The sequence below is a fragment of the Primulina tabacum genome, chromosome 8 (assembly GCF_025594145.1).
Source record: "Primulina tabacum isolate GXHZ01 chromosome 8, ASM2559414v2, whole genome shotgun sequence".
Classification (NCBI taxonomy): domain Eukaryota; kingdom Viridiplantae; phylum Streptophyta; class Magnoliopsida; order Lamiales; family Gesneriaceae; genus Primulina; species Primulina tabacum.
The window spans coordinates 9,391,717-9,410,376 of NC_134557.1; the positions used below are offsets into that span (position 1 = coordinate 9,391,717).

The 18,660-nt window shown below is 33.8% G+C and overlaps 3 protein-coding genes across 7 annotated transcripts; 1 reads left to right on the plus strand and 2 right to left on the minus strand.

Moving 5' to 3' along the window:
• Positions 1 to 695: 695 nt before the first annotated feature.
• Positions 696 to 5,329, plus strand: LOC142553657 (uncharacterized). Of its 3 annotated transcripts, none has more exons than XM_075664073.1 (5): positions 696 to 1,002; positions 1,086 to 1,189; positions 1,258 to 1,355; positions 3,040 to 3,225; positions 4,797 to 5,329. In XM_075664073.1, the coding sequence occupies exons 1-4, from the start codon at positions 783 to 785 to the stop codon at positions 3,188 to 3,190; spliced, it is 573 nt and encodes a 190-aa protein (XP_075520188.1). In that variant the 5' UTR covers positions 696 to 782; the 3' UTR covers positions 3,191 to 3,225; positions 4,797 to 5,329. The 3 variants fall into 3 exon arrangements, with proteins under 3 accessions (XP_075520188.1, XP_075520189.1, XP_075520187.1); XM_075664074.1 differs by lacking the exon at positions 4,797 to 5,329 and adding an exon at positions 3,722 to 4,020; XM_075664072.1 differs by lacking the exon at positions 4,797 to 5,329 and adding an exon at positions 3,607 to 4,020 and having other exon boundaries at positions 697 to 1,002.
• Positions 5,330 to 5,582: 253 nt separating this feature from the next.
• On the minus strand, positions 5,583 to 7,629 carry LOC142553655 (cyclin-dependent kinase inhibitor 4-like). Of its 2 annotated transcripts, none has more exons than XM_075664070.1 (3): positions 7,187 to 7,629; positions 5,935 to 6,132; positions 5,583 to 5,845 (listed from the first exon to the last, which is right to left on the minus strand). In XM_075664070.1, the coding sequence occupies exons 1-3, from the start codon at positions 7,552 to 7,554 to the stop codon at positions 5,776 to 5,778; spliced, it is 636 nt and encodes a 211-aa protein (XP_075520185.1). In that variant the 5' UTR covers positions 7,555 to 7,629; the 3' UTR covers positions 5,583 to 5,775. The 2 variants fall into 2 exon arrangements, with proteins under 2 accessions (XP_075520185.1, XP_075520184.1); XM_075664069.1 differs by having other exon boundaries at positions 5,935 to 6,135.
• A 3,014-nt stretch (positions 7,630 to 10,643) lies between these two features.
• LOC142553658 (E3 ubiquitin-protein ligase PRT1-like) lies at positions 10,644 to 14,125 on the minus strand. 2 transcript variants are annotated; one of them, XM_075664076.1, is made up of 7 exons: positions 13,955 to 14,125; positions 13,337 to 13,365; positions 13,075 to 13,254; positions 12,588 to 12,974; positions 12,270 to 12,470; positions 11,756 to 11,874; positions 10,644 to 11,287 (listed from the first exon to the last, which is right to left on the minus strand). In XM_075664076.1, the coding sequence occupies exons 3-7, from the start codon at positions 13,211 to 13,213 to the stop codon at positions 10,913 to 10,915; spliced, it is 1,221 nt and encodes a 406-aa protein (XP_075520191.1). In that variant the 5' UTR covers positions 13,214 to 13,254; positions 13,337 to 13,365; positions 13,955 to 14,125; the 3' UTR covers positions 10,644 to 10,912. The 2 variants fall into 2 exon arrangements, with proteins under 2 accessions (XP_075520191.1, XP_075520190.1); XM_075664075.1 differs by having other exon boundaries at positions 13,967 to 14,122.
• Positions 14,126 to 18,660: the final 4,535 nt, after the last annotated feature.

The window sequence follows — 18,660 nt, forward strand, 5'->3', positions numbered from 1 at the left end:
TAACTGAGTTTTATTTAGGCAAATAGCACAGCACATATTTATGATATATATGGGTTACACAACGTCGAAAAGTATCATTCAGGTGGATATCTATGGATACCTAGAAAGCAGAAAGTGTGGGATCATTTGTTGAAATCATAAATCTGCTCATTTTCATCTAAGAATATAAAGTTCAAAGCATTGGATCATGTAAGATAACTAAACAAAAGGGAATTGGAGCAATCTGAACTTGTTGCAATATCTATTGACCACTCTCACACTCTGGATTTCACTATGTTTTTATCTGCATCCTTCAGAACACATTGGAGTTCCTAAACTGCTCGAAGAGAGCTGAATCAACTAGAACACCTAATTCCGAATTCATTACAGCAGTTAAGGAAGAACAGGCCGCACCAATACACTGCTTGAAGGACGCTAGCAACGAGGACAGAGCTGAACTTGAGGATTTTTTTTATTGTTAATTTTTTTCAAAATCTATTTATAAATTTCTTTAAAAATTATAAATTTAATCTTAAAAATTTGGAAACTAAGAGGTGGCATGTAGATGGGACCACATGGGTCTTGGCCTCTTGAGGACCTCAACTTGAGCAAGTGTGTGTGTGTGTGTGTTTTTTTTTTTTTTTTGCACAGTGCTAGTTTAGGTGCAATTTGATAGACTGGGCCTGTGAGAAAGTTGATATAAAATAGATTGGGCTGGAACCATCTGATTATACGAGCGCGTTGGGCCCAACAATTCCTTTGTCCTTGTCGCAGTTTTGCCTCCGAAGAGATGCTGGCTGGCCATGGATGTGAATTCATGGTTCAGACGCAGTTTTAACAAGCTTAAAATCACCTCCCAGTCCCATCCCTCTTCCGCCGCCCCCGCTTCCGACGTAGCGCCGTCATCCATCTCCAGAAACAAAAGCAAAGAAGAAGAGGAGCAGCTATACGGTGTAACCGATCGCTTGGTAGAATTCGTCAAATCCTTCTCAATTGAAACTTTCAGAAGCTTTTCTCTACCCGGTATTCACTCTTAATTACCGCCATTCATCACTATATGCGTATTATATATTTGTGGTAACTCCGCTGGGTTGGAGATTTTACAGATGGCGAGGGAAGTATTGCTGATGGTGGAAACTCTGGAAATGTACGGAAGGATCTTTCCGATTGGCAAGAAAATCACGCGATGCTTGTTCTTTCCAGAGTCAAGGTTTCTTTTTTCTCTCTTTTTTCAATGTTATTTGCAGTTAAACTTCCTAACTGGATTTGCATCTCTAGGAACTTTCACAGCTTAGGTTTAAGTTATGTCCTCGGTATTTGAAAGAAGAGCAGTTTTGGAGAATATATTTCGCCCTTGTGAGGAGTTATGTGACCGAGTGAGTTTCCTAACTCTACCTGTCATTTTTCTGTAGATTGTTTAATCTAGCTATTTATTCTTGAAACACTGTTAGTACATTGTTTATGTTGAATGCTGTTATGTGGTTAGCACCACTATATCAGAGGATTTGTTCTTACGGTCGTTGCATTGACTAGAGCAGTTGAGTTAACCATTGGATTGATGCCGGTTGTTTTCATCGGTTTTTTGGTAGCCTGTGATGCTAATAATCTAGCATGGAAACAAAACCATCTTAATTCTTTAGCATAGTTTTTAATTAGTGTGCTGCTATCTAAATCTAACATGTTGATGATAAAATGATTAACATCATACGCACTTTGTTATTTCAATTATTAAAATTGACTAAATCTCATCCATAATACAATATGAGCGGCAATTGTGTCTTTCTAATTACCCTTAGTTGTTGAAGGCCACGTTTAAAGGAACCTTGGTTGTTTAAACACTTTCATTTTACTCGGATAGTTTACTTCCTTAGCAGTTGCTTCATCTTCGACTTTATAGTTTATACTTTTCAACGACAAGTCTAGCGCACAGGCCAAGCCCCTTGCACATCCTAGATTAAGTGTTCTAAAACCAAATACATTTAGGTTGTGTTTGGATTGGGAGATTTGGATTTTGAGTATTTCAGAGGTGAATTTGAAATCAACCACTATGACTCAAAAACTAACTATTTTAGGATTTGAAGTCCATCGGTCAAGCGGGTTGTCCAAATAACCAATAAATTTATTATTATGCATTTGAAATCTCTAACTTCAAATACATTTATCCAAATGCAATCTTAAAGTTAAACAATTTGAATTGGTCTTATACCATTAATAGGAGAAAAAAGACTGTTAGTTAATTTCTGGGTTTGACATCGCACGCTCTTAACATTCTTCACTGATTTCCATTTTCCACCGAAAATACTTGTGGAAGTGTACTGGTTTCATTTATGTATTAATAAGATTAAAAAATAATAAATAATTAGTTATTTGAGAATTACTAGACCAATCTGAGTATCTTATTTCTATCAGTATTAATCGAGATCTGGGTTTTGATAGCTATCTTCTGTGTTAGAGAAAAACTGAGAATTTTCAAATCGAAATATTTTCTATTGACAGTTTTTTGATGTGCATCAAACAATCATTTGCAAGAATGAAAATGATAGTGGTTCAAGAAAATAGATATAGATTGAGATAAACTGCGTACTCCAGCATATGCAAAATGATCTGCAAGTGAAATTGTAACCATAGGGGCCCACATGTTTTAGATCCATTACAAGAAGTGATTTCTTCTTTTTATCTATTACAAGGAAAACAGTTGATTCGACCGTGAAACTTGATGAGAAGGCAAAAGCTTGGATAACAGTTTCATGGATAGAAGACATTAAGGAACCTTTCTTGTGTAAAGTCGAGAAATCAGAAATCAGAACCATTGGTCCTTTTGCTAAAACTTCATTCAAAAGACCTCTTTTAGTAACTACGACTCTAATTTTTTAAATGGGGCTTCAAAGTATGAAAAGTTCTGTAGAATGCTTTGATCAACCACTTTCACCTCACGGCATGCTCCATATTTCTCTCTGGCGTGTGCATGGATATTGACAAAACTTTTTATATTATGGGATGAAGTTGAAAATGACATGTTTGCAGCATGTAAGTAAATCCTTATATTTGTGCTAAGTTCAGATATGAGTTGCGTGCTGTACGACTAGCCAAGCTCAAACAGATTAGGGCAGAAAACGATAATGTCTCCAACAGCAGTACCTGTGAAGTTGAATTGTCTGACGTGAAATTCATATTGCCCCCGAACTCTGGGTCTTCTGTGGAACAAAAGTAACTTGACCACCCTTAAAAGTCATAACCCAGAGTGAGGTACTGATTTTTTCCCTTTTTGTTTGTGTGTATATGAATCTTATGCTTTAGTCTGAACTCTGAATTAATGTCATTGGACTAGAGTTCTTTTGTTTTGACTGTCAATTGGATCACTTCTGTTATGTGTTTAACAAGTTTCTTTCGCTGATTGAAAAACAGATATTGACTCACTTTTTTCTACTTGTTCTTTGACTAGGGAAGGTGGGTCTCTTCATATTTAAACCGATGGGTTTCTTGGTATAACTTGAAATAGAACTAACTTTTGCTAGGCTGATCTGTTTGCAAGTTGAGTTTCATTAGTGATAGTCAAGGAAACCATTAGCTGTAGTGAACAGTGAGATTTCTTTATGGCCTCTAATCCAACTGAACCCTACACCCCAGGTCCAATCTAATAAAGGCAAGAAATGATTTGGCTAGTGATACAAAACTGACTGCTGACCTTCGTCACTGGTGCATCTGACCCTTCTTTATTTCCCTCGCTGCTGCATTGTTCCAGTGTCAGTTATTACGGAGAATACAGTACAATGAGCAAGTCTTTTCGTGGAATTCAACAACCTAGTTAGTTATCATCTAATTGAGTGAGCAACATCAAGGACATTTTGATTGGAAAACATTATACTATAGAGGCATACTACCTAAAATTAGGTGGCCACGCGATAGTACGACATTTGGTTTCCTTTATCAAGTGTTAGACCCGAGTAACTCCAGATAAATAACTCAGTTCCAATCTTGCAAACTTGAATCTGAGTCTCTGACATCAAGAAATCATTGAGATCAAGAGAAAAAAAAAGGAAACTTAAGAATTCTATTTTCATTTTGTTCTCTTCATGTGTCCGGTTACCTAGTTTAAAATAATGAATCTTTTTTTTTATTGATATATTTGATTTGGGGAATGATTTGACTGATGGATTTCAAATTATATCAATCTTGAGTATATTTATACTCTACCATGATTAATATGAAATTACATGACTTGTTACGAAGTGGATTTGAAATTCACTTGGGTGTATTTGGATTGTGTAATTTGAAATCTATGGATTTGAAAAATGTATTTTCATTGTTTACGTAGCTAACTTAGACAAAATATATTCATATCTATCTTCCTACTTGTTTATAATATAATTATACTAACCGTAAAAGATTTCAAATCCTTAAAATATTTGAGTCATTTGAAATCTATTGTGATTGGTATAATTATAGTGTAAATAATGTGATAAATTTTAGTTTTCTTCTTTTTAAGTTATTTAACTATGAAAATAAATTAAAAATCATAGATTCAAATGATTAGATCCAAATGTAAGCTTAATTTTGTCGCAATGGATTTGAAATCCATTATTCCAAATACATCAATTCAAGAGAAATCTAATGGAATCTAAAAGATCCAAAGATCAAAAGTTTTGTTCCAGCTTGTAGTTGGATTTTCAAGCAAACAACACACTTTTCATATCTATATCGTGGATCGATTAAGTAGGACTTGTGACGCAATTTTGAAATAAGTAGTAGGAAAAAAATGCATGCACTTGAAATAAATGGCACCATAACCGAATCCAAAGATACGCGTTTGGACGCAGGAACAATGCAAGGGGGGCGGTGCGGTGCTCCATGTGAATGGAAACAAGATTTAACCTTACAACAGGATTCTTGTCTTCCATGAATTCTTTTAGATTTATTAAATATATATAGAGATGTATGTACGTATGTATTCGTTCAACCCTGCAGCCTTATCATCACAAGTTTCAGAGAAGCGGGACAACACACAGTAATAAATTGTAAAACAACAAATTTTCATTGAAGGATGGTCTCGCCTGACATGGGTCAGAAACACAGAACCTGAATCATCTCAGTTCGATTTTGCAACAATCCAAAAGACCTTTTCAAACACGGCTTGATTAAATTACATTCATGTTACATAATTTTTTACTTTATACTTTTTATAATCTTACATTAATAAACTGAGAAATTGAATACAATTATGAATGGGTGAAAGAGAGTAGATGTTAATTAGCCAGCTAATTTCTCCGTCCACACTTAGTTTTAAACATGACCCATTGCCCTGTTCAAGCGCGGAAACCGACGTGGTATTTGAATTGGTTTACTGATTCCATGATGTATGGTTTTTTTGGAAAAATTATTATTCATTTTTGAATAATGTGTTTGATGCTTGCTCATCTTTTAATTCTTGTCCTGGGATCGATACCCATGTGCCTTTTTCTGAGTATAGATTAGTTGGTGGGTTTATATGCCCAATTTCTTTCAACAGCAATCTGCTTGCTCTCTACGTAGACATATGTGGCTGACTATTGGTATGTTTCAACTTCATGGTGGCTTATTACTGAAGGTGACCCGTGCATAATATGTATTCATTCACTGCCAAAATATAAAAACCTAGCGAAGCTCCAAATACAAGATGTTACTGCTTGCTATATCCATTCACTGCCCAACCTCCTATTCTGAAAGGTTAGTAGCTAACAAACTACATGCCTAATATTCTACAGAACATTTAATTTATACATCTTCCGTGAGATCTCTGCCGGGAAATTGTATTTCTGCTCAAAGACTCTGTTTCACCCATTCATAACGTCCCGGGAGAGGTGAATCATTCACACAGTCGAAGTTGTATCTGTAAAAATTAAAGTAAGAACAAACGGGTCACTCCACTAAACCACACCCTAGGTTATAAAGTGTTTAAAAGAAGTTGAAGCAGCTTACTTTTCTATAAAATGGCGTTGCATGGCTTGCTCCTCAATAGCAAAGAAATCCTCCAACTCATGCAGTGCAGGCATGTTTACGAAAACAGCATTTAAGGGCAACCTTTGGCTAGGTATCCTCGAATGCGCCTTTCGAGTCGAAGAGCAGGGGGTCCCTGCGCCCCTAGTTGAATTACTGGGAGTGATTTGCTTAGTGCTCCTGCTGAAGATAATAGATAATTTTTTTTTTAGTTTTTCCACGATTCAAATAACATCATGCAACCATACCCTATCAAGTCAACACATGAAGGAACATTTGATAACAATGAGATGAGACTTGGATGCATGATTGGTACAAGAAGAGCCACCCAAAGTACTAGTTTTGATCTTGTTGTGGCCCCATCAAGAAGACATATGCTGCAGTCACGGATAAGGGTTGGACAAACAAAATTTATCAAGTAAATTTCTTCCTTTAATCCTACGAGAAGCGAATATTGCTTCTGGTTAATGTAAAATGTAATGTTAAAGTAACACAATGTAGCTGAGTGATGAGCAAAGGCTAGATGTTAGTGAACCCTCTCACATCCCAAGGGCCAAAATCCCAGCAAAGGGTGGTAATAATGTCTTCATTCACCTACTGCAACAGTACAGGAAAAATAACTAAAGTTTAAACATGGCAGCGTTGTGTAGGCGAAATGAAACAAAAAATGGAACTATAATTATTGTGGGGTACCCGCCTCTGTGCTTATGTGTTGTCATTTTTACAAGTGGGGCAATAAAAGATTCGCCATCCGAGATCGTTTATTTCATTAAAAATGAACGTACGATTGATTTTACTCAATTTCCACATTTGACATAAAATACTAACACAACGCAACTGAAAAGGAATGAAAAGGATATTTCAATTAATACGCAGCTTCTCGTATGAAAGGAAACATAATTTGAAACTGAAAACAGTTGCAGCAGTCAGCATCCGTTTCAGTGAAGAAAAAACTGGAGAGATTGAAGAAATCCAGTCACAATCAATCCAACTCAAAAAAAGAAAACTCTAATTAAAGATTTATAGAACTCAATTCAGAGCACAAATGTATATATAGATATGCTCTTTCTGAAGAACCAGAGATTTAGACAGCAAAACGAAGGAAAATGACGAACAATAATCTTGCCTGGAAAAAATAATTAGATATCTTTAATTCATCAAAATCATTCAGATCACAAGAATATGTGAGCCTGTAACTCTGACATGAGTAAAAAACTTGCATGCGTGAATGTACCTGTTAGCTTCAGTATCAAGATTATTTCCACCGAAAGAAGCCTCGATTTCCAAACCACCCGCCCCTACCGAACACGAAATCAAAGCTGCTTCAAAACACTCCTCGCGAGTTCTGTCCTCGGAGTGTTCCAGTCCTTGATCTTCTCGCGAATTAAGCTGAAGCGGTGGCGGCTGTTTCTCCAGCCGCCGCGAGCGAAGCTCAAGGTAGCACGAGTCGTCAGGCGGAGCAACAGTAGAAGCGGCGGTGGACTGGAGGCGCTGGAGAGCTAATGTTTTGGCGCGAGTACGTACGCCGAGTGATGATGAATGTGACATCTCCATGACCGCCGTGTCACCGGCAGTTTTAGCTTTCCTCATGTACTTCCCCATGTCAATAAATTTCACGAAGACATGGGAATGGGGCTTTATATGTCAAATTAGGTTAAATATCGAAGGAGGGAGGGGGCGCCGTTTATACAGTGCTTAATAATAATTATTCCCCCTACTTTATTTATATATAATTTTGGAAAAAAATTTGTGAGTCGATCTCATGGATCGTATTTTGTGAGACATATATCTTATTTGGGTCGTCGATGAAAAATTAATCATTTTTATGCTAAGAGTATTACTTTTTATTGTGAAGATTGGTAGGGTCGACTCATCTCACGTATAAAGATTCGTGAGATCGTCTTATAACAGACCTATTCATTTTATTTTGTAAATAACTCATCAAAATTATATTTATACTTATTATTTTCCAGGAGTGTGGTATAGTGTCTAATTAATCGTCCGTAGTTATTAGGTAGTGTGTCATTTGTTGGATAAATTTAAATTATAAAAATCTTGTTATAATTAGGTCTTGAATGCAATTTATCGTCTAAATTGGAAAATTTTGTTCATGAATTATTATTGTGTTTAATAATAGTGACTGTACTTAAAAGTGATAAAATTGATTTTTTTAACTGGAATAGATACCAATTAAGGTATGTACGAGCTCATCTATCAATATATCAATAATTTAGTGTACATATGAAGTATTTTTCTCACCGGTCGACTAACTATTACATTAGAGACATTTCTACGAGGTCATCCCATGATCGTCGCACGAATCAATTTGGTATTGTGACGTAGTTTTTTGAGTTAAAATCACTCTCAGAATGTCTACAAAGATTAAAAATCTCCTTCCAAATGTGTTCTAAGTTACATTTAAAGTTTGCAGGAACAAATTGTAAACATGTCCTGCCTAGTTCGTTAAGCTGACAATTCTAATTTTCTTAACTCCGAAAATCAAGATTTTCCTAGTTTTCATAAGAACATTTATAGTTTTTTCTTTTTTTAAAAAAACTTTCTTGAAATATTGTTCCTTTTATTATATTATATCATATTATTTTATTATTTTAAATTAAAAAAAGAAACAAGAAAGAAAAAGGAACGGCCATGCTCAATCATAAAAGAATTATATATTGACAAATCCCATTTGACATGACTAGGAATCTCAATCTTTTTTCACAAATATATAATAAAAAGAAAAGCAAAAATAAAGAAACTCATGTCTTTTCTTGAAATGCATGCTTTCTGTTGAAATTCCTAATTTGTTTTGTATTTTTCTTCTCTTAAATAATTATCTTAAAATCACGAGTTATTATGAGTTGTCCCAAGAATATACATATACATATATATATGGAAAGAAATAATCATGATTTATTTTAAAAATTCAAATTTTGTACTTATAATTTCAAATTTCTACTAAGTTAGCTAAGATTTTATTAATCTATCCTTCTTCTATAAACATATAGTGCACGTAAAATGACCGTTGTACCCCAAATGAACTTCAATTTTATGATTTAGAGGGGCCAATCTAGACAGTATACAATTGATAGCAACAACTAAGGGCTTTTAAGCACAAAAATCCAAATTAAATGTAATTATAAGATGAAATTATTGTTTTTTTAATGTGGAGTAGAGTTATATTAGGACATGAAATAGTGGCTTCTTTGAATAAAATAATATACTATTCTCTATACTAGTTTTTAAGCCTTAATCTATCTACATTCCTATATAATTATTTAAGTTGGAGTGGGCTAAAATTAAATTATCTTTTTTTAATAACGGATCATTTATTCATTGAAAACAATATTTGCTTTAAATTTATTTATATTATTAAATAGATACTTTAAATTATCGATGATTTATAGCTCATATGGCATCAAGATTCTAAATCTGGAACGAGTTATCGATTTGGATATCACCTCTCCCCCAACTATTAAAGAAGAATAATGACTTTAAACTTCAAGCAATATTCTATACAATTGAGTCTACTAATAAATCATTTTATCACAGCAAAAATTATTCAAATGCTGTCATTTTTTTCTATAAAAAAACAAAACAAAACAAAACAAAAGCTGGTGGAGATTTGGTAGATTTAATTTTATTTTTTGAAATTTTAGGGCGTAGAAGCTAAAAGTTTTGGGTGGAAGTTTGAAACAATTGGTGTAGCCATTAGGCCACTATTATTTCTTTTGTCCTAAAATTTGTGCTAAACGGTATTATTATTTTTGTAGCCCACATTCCGAATTAAAACGTAACAAATCTACAACGTTAACGTTGTTATCTAATTATTGACGGGGAAGGAATGAAACTGAACCAGGACACGTACAGCATTAGCAATTAATTAACGTTTTTGTCTTTTGTGTAATTATTAATAAAAATGGGCTTAAATTTGATAAGTATATCTTACAAAAAAAATTAGTAAACCGAAGCATCTTATATTTTCAAAAAATATTATGAAATTTTTGACAAGTTAAAAACATTAATTTGTTTGTTCAAATTATAGCTAACATTATATATATATATATATATCTGTGTGTGTGTGTGTAGTAGAAATAGATGTTAGGGTAGCATATTAAAAACTTCATATATTTGTCTATGCGTAATTTTTTTTTTGAAATCAAAAAAACTTGTCTATGCGTATTGAACCTCTTCAAAACATTAAATTTCTTGCTACAATTATATTACTTACAATTTATTTCAAATCCTTAGAATCTCGGAGTCATTTGAAATTCATCGTGATATGAAAAACTATAGTGTAAATAAGTAGAAGACGGATTAGATTTCCTCTGTTTAACTTGTTTAACAATGAAAATAAATTTGAAATAGTGAATTTTAATTAACTCAATCCAAATGCAACCTAATAATTTGCATTATAGTCTTCGGATTAGCTCGTTCAAAAATAAAAACAAGCTAATCAGCAACTCTTTTTTCAAAAGAGGCGGGACGATTTAATGTAGTGCATAAGATATTATCTGGTTTAATTTCCCAAATAGACGATGCAACATGGACTAAGTAATTTCCTGTTCTAAGAATTTTGTCCGAAAATACTAATATTAGATGGCTTAAAACAGATACAAGAACTCATTTTCTTTGAATCAGAAAAAAACAAGTAGTTTAAAAGAAAGAATATCTTTGCCCTTGTCGCAATCTTACAGAACTTTAAAATTGACAACTCTTATTATTGCTATGCAAAAAGCAGTAATTAAGTATAAAGAAAATTATGTTTAGTCAACCAATTTCACTTTGCATAATTTACAAGTACAAGAATAAATCAATTTGAGCCTGTATTCAGAAGGCAGCCTTCGGTCAGTTTGAACAAAGAAGTGGCGGCAACTATTTTGCAAGTCCGGAGATTTCAATAGCTATCGACTTTGAGAAGCGTTGATCACACCAGTGTAGGCTTCAAATGACATCGAAATCAGATATTCGCGGTGGAATGGTGCTGGCTATCGTTCTGATTTTCCTCTGTCTCGGAAGAGCTGATAAGAGTATCGTTCTCAGCATCTTCGTTGGTGTTAACTGATATTTGCGTGGTGTTTCCTGAATCTACCACATCATCACGCAGGGCATCAGAGAAGGCTGAAATGGCCTGCAATTGTCCTCTTAACAGCCTCAACATCATCTCGTGCATAGCACTAGATTTCATGACTTCAAACTTGTGATCTGAGGTGTGTTGCTGATTAAACCGGCCCTGAAGCTTGGAACTAGTGGAGTAACAAGCTTTACAGAGGTCGTAGCCTATTTCCTCTACGCAGTCCTTGCATTTGTATCTATCACCGATTATTGGATACATCTGCATGAAGGACAGTTTTGGAGGATGATAGAATACATAAAAGACCATGAATAACATGTAACAATAGAAAGTGTGCTAAGAAAAAGAAGAATCAATGAATTATAAACCTTGTAATGTTTTTTGGTAAACAAAATATAGAAGGGTTCCAGGTGAAAGTTCCCAATCATCTTGGCTCCTTTATTTTAGATTGTATCTCTCTTTAATGACTTTTCTTGGTTTGATAAGATTTTTACCATCTTAGAGGTTAGACCCTATCCTCCTCTATGTACATAAACAGATTGGGGTCTGCCTAAACCGCTTTTGATCGGTGGTTTTGTTAGGGCCTACCTTACTGCTATTACAATTTTAGCTGGTCGCAAAAAAAAGATAGCTAGCTGACAGCAGAAAAAGATTCACAGACTAACAAAGCGCAAATTACTAGAACCACAAATATTTTAATAACTGAATTGAGTTAGCAAATCAACATACCCCGCAAGCGTCACAACCAACCCCAATATGGAGCTTTGAGCTAGCATCCCACAACGGCAAAGGATCGTCTCCAGATGAAAGTGGAAAATGGATTTTCTTTTTGTCAGCTTCCGATGAGCCTGAAAACCACATGTTTATATCGGAAATATTAGTACTCGGATGCGCAGGGCTAGCATCAGGGTCTTACAGTATGTCCACAAACAATGAAATATTTTTCAATGGCGGTAACAAAAGATCTCAGAAAAATTTGCTGCCTAGAGACAAATTTAAACTTGTAAAGCAAAAATATAAACTGGAATATTTCTCTAATTAGACTTCCATAGAAATAGGAAAATTCTGTTGCTAATGATGATTTTATCCACTTTCATTCTACAGATTAAAATTTTCTTTTTTGTATGCATATAGTTATAATAAAAGACACATGCAAAAGAAAAGTGCAAATTAAACAAAACATTTCTACCATAAGATACCTAGGAACACAACCAAAAATACCAAAAAGGCAATGAATTCATACAAGCACTTGGAGTCTCAGAAGGAAATTGCTCTTGTTTCATCTGTAGACCTTTCCGCAGCCCATATTCTCTAGGGAATTGTTCCTCCAGAAAATGATCAAACTCCAAGCAGACTTTTGGAATGTCACCCGGATGCGGATTTTGACAAACTTCACACATGAGTATCTTATTTGTTCGTGGGAAAATGCAGCATTTACAAAATACTGAAAATATTACGGGTGATGGGGTTTAGACTTTAGAGGTCATCTCAATTATAAGGTTGACAATAAATTTTTTTTCCCCAAAAAAGATCCGAATGAAATGGTGTCAACAAATCATACCGTGACCACAATTAAGAACTGCAGGTCGGAAGAGCACACGCTTACAGGAACCACACAATACTTCATCGGCTGAAACCGGCTTCCGAGTTCTAAGATTACTATTTCCGGGATTCATATTTATATCTCTGACACTGATAACATTAGTTGTCAAAGTATCTTCTTTGTGAGGTTGTAAGTTAGGCATGCCAGTCTCCGGACGAACTGGATCAGGTCCAACCTGCTCCATCCTCCCTGGAATCTCTTCTTTTCCTATAGAACACGGATTGGATGATAAATCAGCTCGAGATATGCATGGTTGCAAAGAATCAGGGGACTGGATCACTGGTTGTAATTTGCCAGTGGGAACAACAAGTTGCGGCGAGAAGTAGCCCATTAACTTCTCATCTTCTGTATATGTGAAAAAGCATCAAATTGTTTAGGCAACTGGCTGAACTTGCATCAATTATTATCAACAAGTACTAAAGAACTATAATACAGTAAAGCTGACCTAAAATTTGGTTTCCTCTTCTCTCACATGCAACAGGATACATTTTCAAGAGCATCAAATGAAGTGTCTGACAAATTGAAGGAAAATGATAATACCGGTTCCTACATATCGGACAACGAGACTTGTGCAGACCACTCATGGACTTATGAATACACCAGAAACAGGAGATATGACCACATGCTGTGACATATTATAGGAAATAATTAGTTACAAGCTAATATACCTGGGGGTTCTTTATATGTATAACAGAACAAAACTTTACCTAACACAACTGGCTTGTACAGAACATCTCTGCAGAAGAACATGAAAAAAAGTTTAATTGCCAACAGAACACACTTGAGAAATTTCTGAAGCAAACAGGGATGCATACAGGTGTAAGATCTGAACATGCACTGTAAAAGCAATATGAAATGTCATAGGAGATTATTGGAAACTTCAAAGACTACATAAAGACTTAAGCGTGATATACAAACCAAGATGGTTTCTATCCATTCATAGTAATAAAACTAGAAAGAATAAACGGAAATAAGTTCACAACAAAGCAAATAGAAGACCCCAATAGCAAAAATCAAAAAGCGCAAATCTACAAATGAAGCAAGATAAAAGCACCAGAGTAGTTCTCTCCTGATTTCACACCATGACAAAGTACGCATCACTAAAAACATAGAAACACAAGGTGCCGTCTTCAAAATTGTGCACCAATTCTTAGACCTTTTTCCTCTCAAATTCAGATAAATGGCAAACCGACTATGATTACATCAATAAATCGGAGCAATGAATCTCAAATAAAACAAAACCGCCGCTTGACCAGAAAAACAAACTGGCTCTTCGTGCAAACAAATTGGCAAATGAATGTTGGAAAAAACAAACAACGAAATACCGTCGAAATTACCGGCAAACACAGCAAATAAATGCTTCGTGTATCAGCTCCGATCCATCATCATCGGATTCATTCGCCATCTCTGTAAATTTGTCCGAGAATTCCATATCGGGCCTGCGTGACAGAGAGGTGAATCCAGAAGACCGAAAGATGATGGAAGAAAGTCAAATTAAGTTAGGAAATATATATATATACAAGTTACTTTGCACACGCACGATGCATGTGTGCACAATTTTTTTTATTATTATCGATTGATTAAAGTTAATTTGATAAATTATGGAGAGACTAAATTGATATTTGAATGATTGAAATAAAAAAAATAAAAATAAAATGTGTGTTGAAATTAAAAAAAAACAAAAAATAGAAGTGTAATATAGTATAGATAGTATAGATATAATAGCACACCGACGCACGCATTGCGTACTTATATAATATTTTTTATAATTTATTTTATTACATTTAAATGAGGATCAAAATATAATTATAAAAAATAGTGAAGGACTACACTGTGATTTTGATATATAACTTAAAAAATAAAATAAAAAATAAAAGAATAAAAAAAATGACTTCAATGAGAATTGAATCTATAACTTAAACCCAAAGTAACAATGTCTTTATCCACTAAACCACAGTATAACTTTTCTTAAAATTTTAACATTTTATTAATATATATAATTATTAAAACAGACCATAACACTATAGTTACTTTAAATGTCTCAAACTTTATATATATTTATATATATATGACGTAATTTAGAGTTTTTACATATCTAACTAATTATCCCCGGTTCAAGTTTCATTTCAGCCGGCCTTCGTTAAAAACTAGTTTATATATTTGTATTAATAATTAAAAATTTATACAGTAGTATTTATATATATTTATTAATACGAAATTGTAGATAATGATAAAAATATTATAATAATTTTAAGAAACTGGATCGATATTGTAATTATAAGTGAATTATGAATTTATTGAAAAATAGGGGTTTGTGTAATTTTTTATTAGATAAAAAAATACTTTTGATTGTGTGTGTGTGTGTGTTTTTTTTTTTTTAAATTAAAACATGTTATACAACGTATTATAATAACAAACCATCACGTGAGTTATTATTCAAGAACATATATTTTTCAATTTAATTAGTAATCACACATCAGTTCAAGGATCGTGTTTCGATTGTTCTGTCATGTTATAATCATTATCTCAATAATTATAATTATTGCAATTAATAAGAATCAAACTATTGATATTCACTCTGAAACTAATTGTAGATTGACTGTTTACATCTTTTTCAATAGTTAAATCTGATGGAAATTATGCGAATCAAAACTTCTGAACCGTACATTAACTCAAACAACATATTTCAAATATTCTACCAATTAGACATAATTATTGTATTCAACGGAATAAAAAAATATTTTAGTAGTTTTAAATTTTTTTAAAAAATGAACACATAAGGGATGATACTTATAGGTAAGTGGCAGATTTTTTGCAACAATTTTTTTAATTTTTTTGTCAAATGAAAATAATATTTTTGTGATTCTTATATTCAATATTTTTGTAATTTGAAATGTATATATATATATATATATTTTTTGTAAAGTTAAAACCGGACCATACTCTACCAATAAGAGTCTCAAGAATTGTAACACATATATATAATATATAATAGATATATCAATTTGAAAAAAATTAGATGGATTAATTCTTAAAAATAATTAAATATTATGATATTGATCACTATGTCTCAAATGTTCGAATGTACAATGTCTATTTTATCTAATATCTTAGATCTGGCATCAATATAATATAAAGTTTATTTGGTACAATGTTGACAGTTGGATTCAGAGATATACCCCTCATCCATCGATAATATATAAAGCTTATTTGGCACAATTTCAATCGTTGGATTTAGAGGACGCCCTCACCCATCCAAATGGCCGTCATCGTGAAGGAGCCAACGAATTTTGATAAAGGCTGACCAAGGCAAGGGTACGTTGAGGTTTTACCCAGAAGTTAGAAAGTTCAATGTTGATGTCTAAAATAAGACCAGATTCCAAGTTGTTCTTGAGAAACTGAGTAGAGCTCGAACATCATCAGTTAGTCAGGGTTCATGTCAGTTTCCAAGTTGTTCTCGAGAAACTGAGTAGAGCCCGAGCATCATCAGTTAGTCAGGGTTCATGTCACCCGACCGGGATTTATCTAGTTCGGCCAGGATTTATCTAGTCCGACCAGGGTCCTCTCGTCCGACCAGGGTTTAGGTCACCCGACCAATATGGGTCACCATATATAATTAGCATGATAATTAGTACCCATGACAATATCAGACCAGTATGGGTCACCATGCATCATTCAACATGAGAATCAGTGTTCATCACAAGACCAGACCAATATGGGTCACCTTGCATAATTAGTATGACAATCAGTGTCCATGACAAGACTAGAATAGTATGGGTCGCCAAACCTACTGATAGAGGACATCGCATGGGCAGCCGTCAAAGGACATGGTTTGAGCATATGTCTAATCAGGAACAATGTACATGCACTATAATTGAGGTCATCTTCTCCTATAAATATACATGTTTGCTCGTTTGGGAAAAAGATATTGTATTCTACTGCATTCAATAAATTTTTTCTCTACTTAGTGAACCTTGTACCGACTTAGACCTCGGAGTGGCCACGTCGAAAACTCTTCCGGCGCCTCACTGACATTTTCTTGTTGAGTGTGCGCAGATCGTCTGACTCAAGCTCATCTTACACTGTCACCACCTAGGCTTATTATGTCAAAGCATGTTAGGCCACTCGAGATCATCCATCAGGCAGGTCAGACCACCCGAGAGACCAGGTCAGACCACACGGGGTCATCCCATCAAATCAGCCAAGACCACCCGAACTCATCCCATAAGGTTAGGCCAAACTCATCCCATCAGGTCAAAATTTTCCCATGAAAATTACACATCTATGCTCGGTAGATTGCTCACTCATGTCACCCAATCTACCCGGGCATCATCAAATGTCTCATTGTCTTTACCATCCCAACTTTGAGCAGGACTTGTCAAATTTATATATATATATATATATATGATTATTTAATCATCTAAAAAAATATTTATCTCATAAATTAATTTACTTGATGGATAGGGACAAATACGACAACATTTTAAAAAATAATAGGAAGGTCAAGCCTGACAATTTCTTCAATATTATCGACCAATATGTGCTACCAGTATGAGTACACTTATAATTTTTAAATTTTCATAGGAAAAAATAAAAGTAAAATGTTATAAATAACTTGTAGTTATAATAATCAAGCAAGATAAAGTTTAAATATAATTTTGACTTAATAATTTTTGAAAATGCACTTTTGAAAATTGGACGCTTTTTTATTTATTATGAGTGGAATATAAAAGTATTCTTTTTTAATCGAAACATCATCGCGTCATAATTTGTGATCACAAATCTTTCTTCTCTTTTGGAAACTTCTATTTTTCTTATTTATTTTTAATTATATTCTTTCAATTTGTCAACTTATTGGTGCTGTAAAGAGTAAAGTTACCCGAATGGAGTGGTTTCAGGTGATCAGTCAATTTGGGTGGACAAATGATCCTCTGATTGTTGGATCATAGAGACACTAGTAATATTGTTGTAGTTCGTTTAATCGCAAAATATTTTAAATTGTTTATTCAACTCTTCTAAACATATTTTCGATCTCCAAAAATGGTATCAGAACTAATTGTTATTGAAAAAGCATTTGAAACTTATTTTGTTCTTTAAAATTCAAATTTTAAGATTCTTCTCATCACATATACGTATTGTTGATAATTTTAGAAGCTTGCGGCAACTTTGGAAAAAATAGCACAAATCTTTGATCAATTGTAAAAATGACAAAACGCTTTTTGAATTGCAAACTAGACTCGTAGATGATCACAGTGGCATAAAATTTGCAACCCGATCATGCTCGAGAAAAAACATTTTATTTGTTGAATTAGCATCTTTGAGCATTTTAATTAGCACTCCCATTCTTCACAAAGGACTAATCACCCAAAACAGAGTACTCATTTCATATTACCGAAAGGCATTGATTATACATAATCATAACATAATTAGAAACTGCAAACAATGATTCTTACTAAAGATAACACGTGAAATATCAAAATCTCCATCAAAGTCGTATAGAAACCAAGATTAGAGATCCAATGTAGTTTACGTCTCTAGATTCAGGCTTTCTCAAATCTCGTCAATTTTTTTATAAACTGCAGATAATGATTATTACCAAACACAAAAAATATAAAAGTCTCTATCAAATTCACATATAAACCAAAATCAGGATCCAATGTATTTCGAGGAGTTAGATATTGCAATGCTACGTATTGAGATTAATTTTATCATATTTTTTTTGGAGAGATTAAGAAATATATCCATCAAACTACATCCATTAAAAATTGAGATCAGAAATAGCTAGCCATTTCATTTGTAGCTACCAAAAAACGCAAGGTTGGAAGAACACCGAGCTCCAGATTCGATTATAAAACAATATGAGTTCTATTGGGTCCATGATGAATTATCGATCGATATGCAAGCTACGAAGTCTGCAGAGAACTTCAAAAAAATTGATGCACTTAGATAAATTGGCTTCCAAAGCTTTCGATTTTCAAAACGAAGAAGGCTTCAAGGTTTCGTGATTCTCGGAGGGTAAATGAGTCAATTG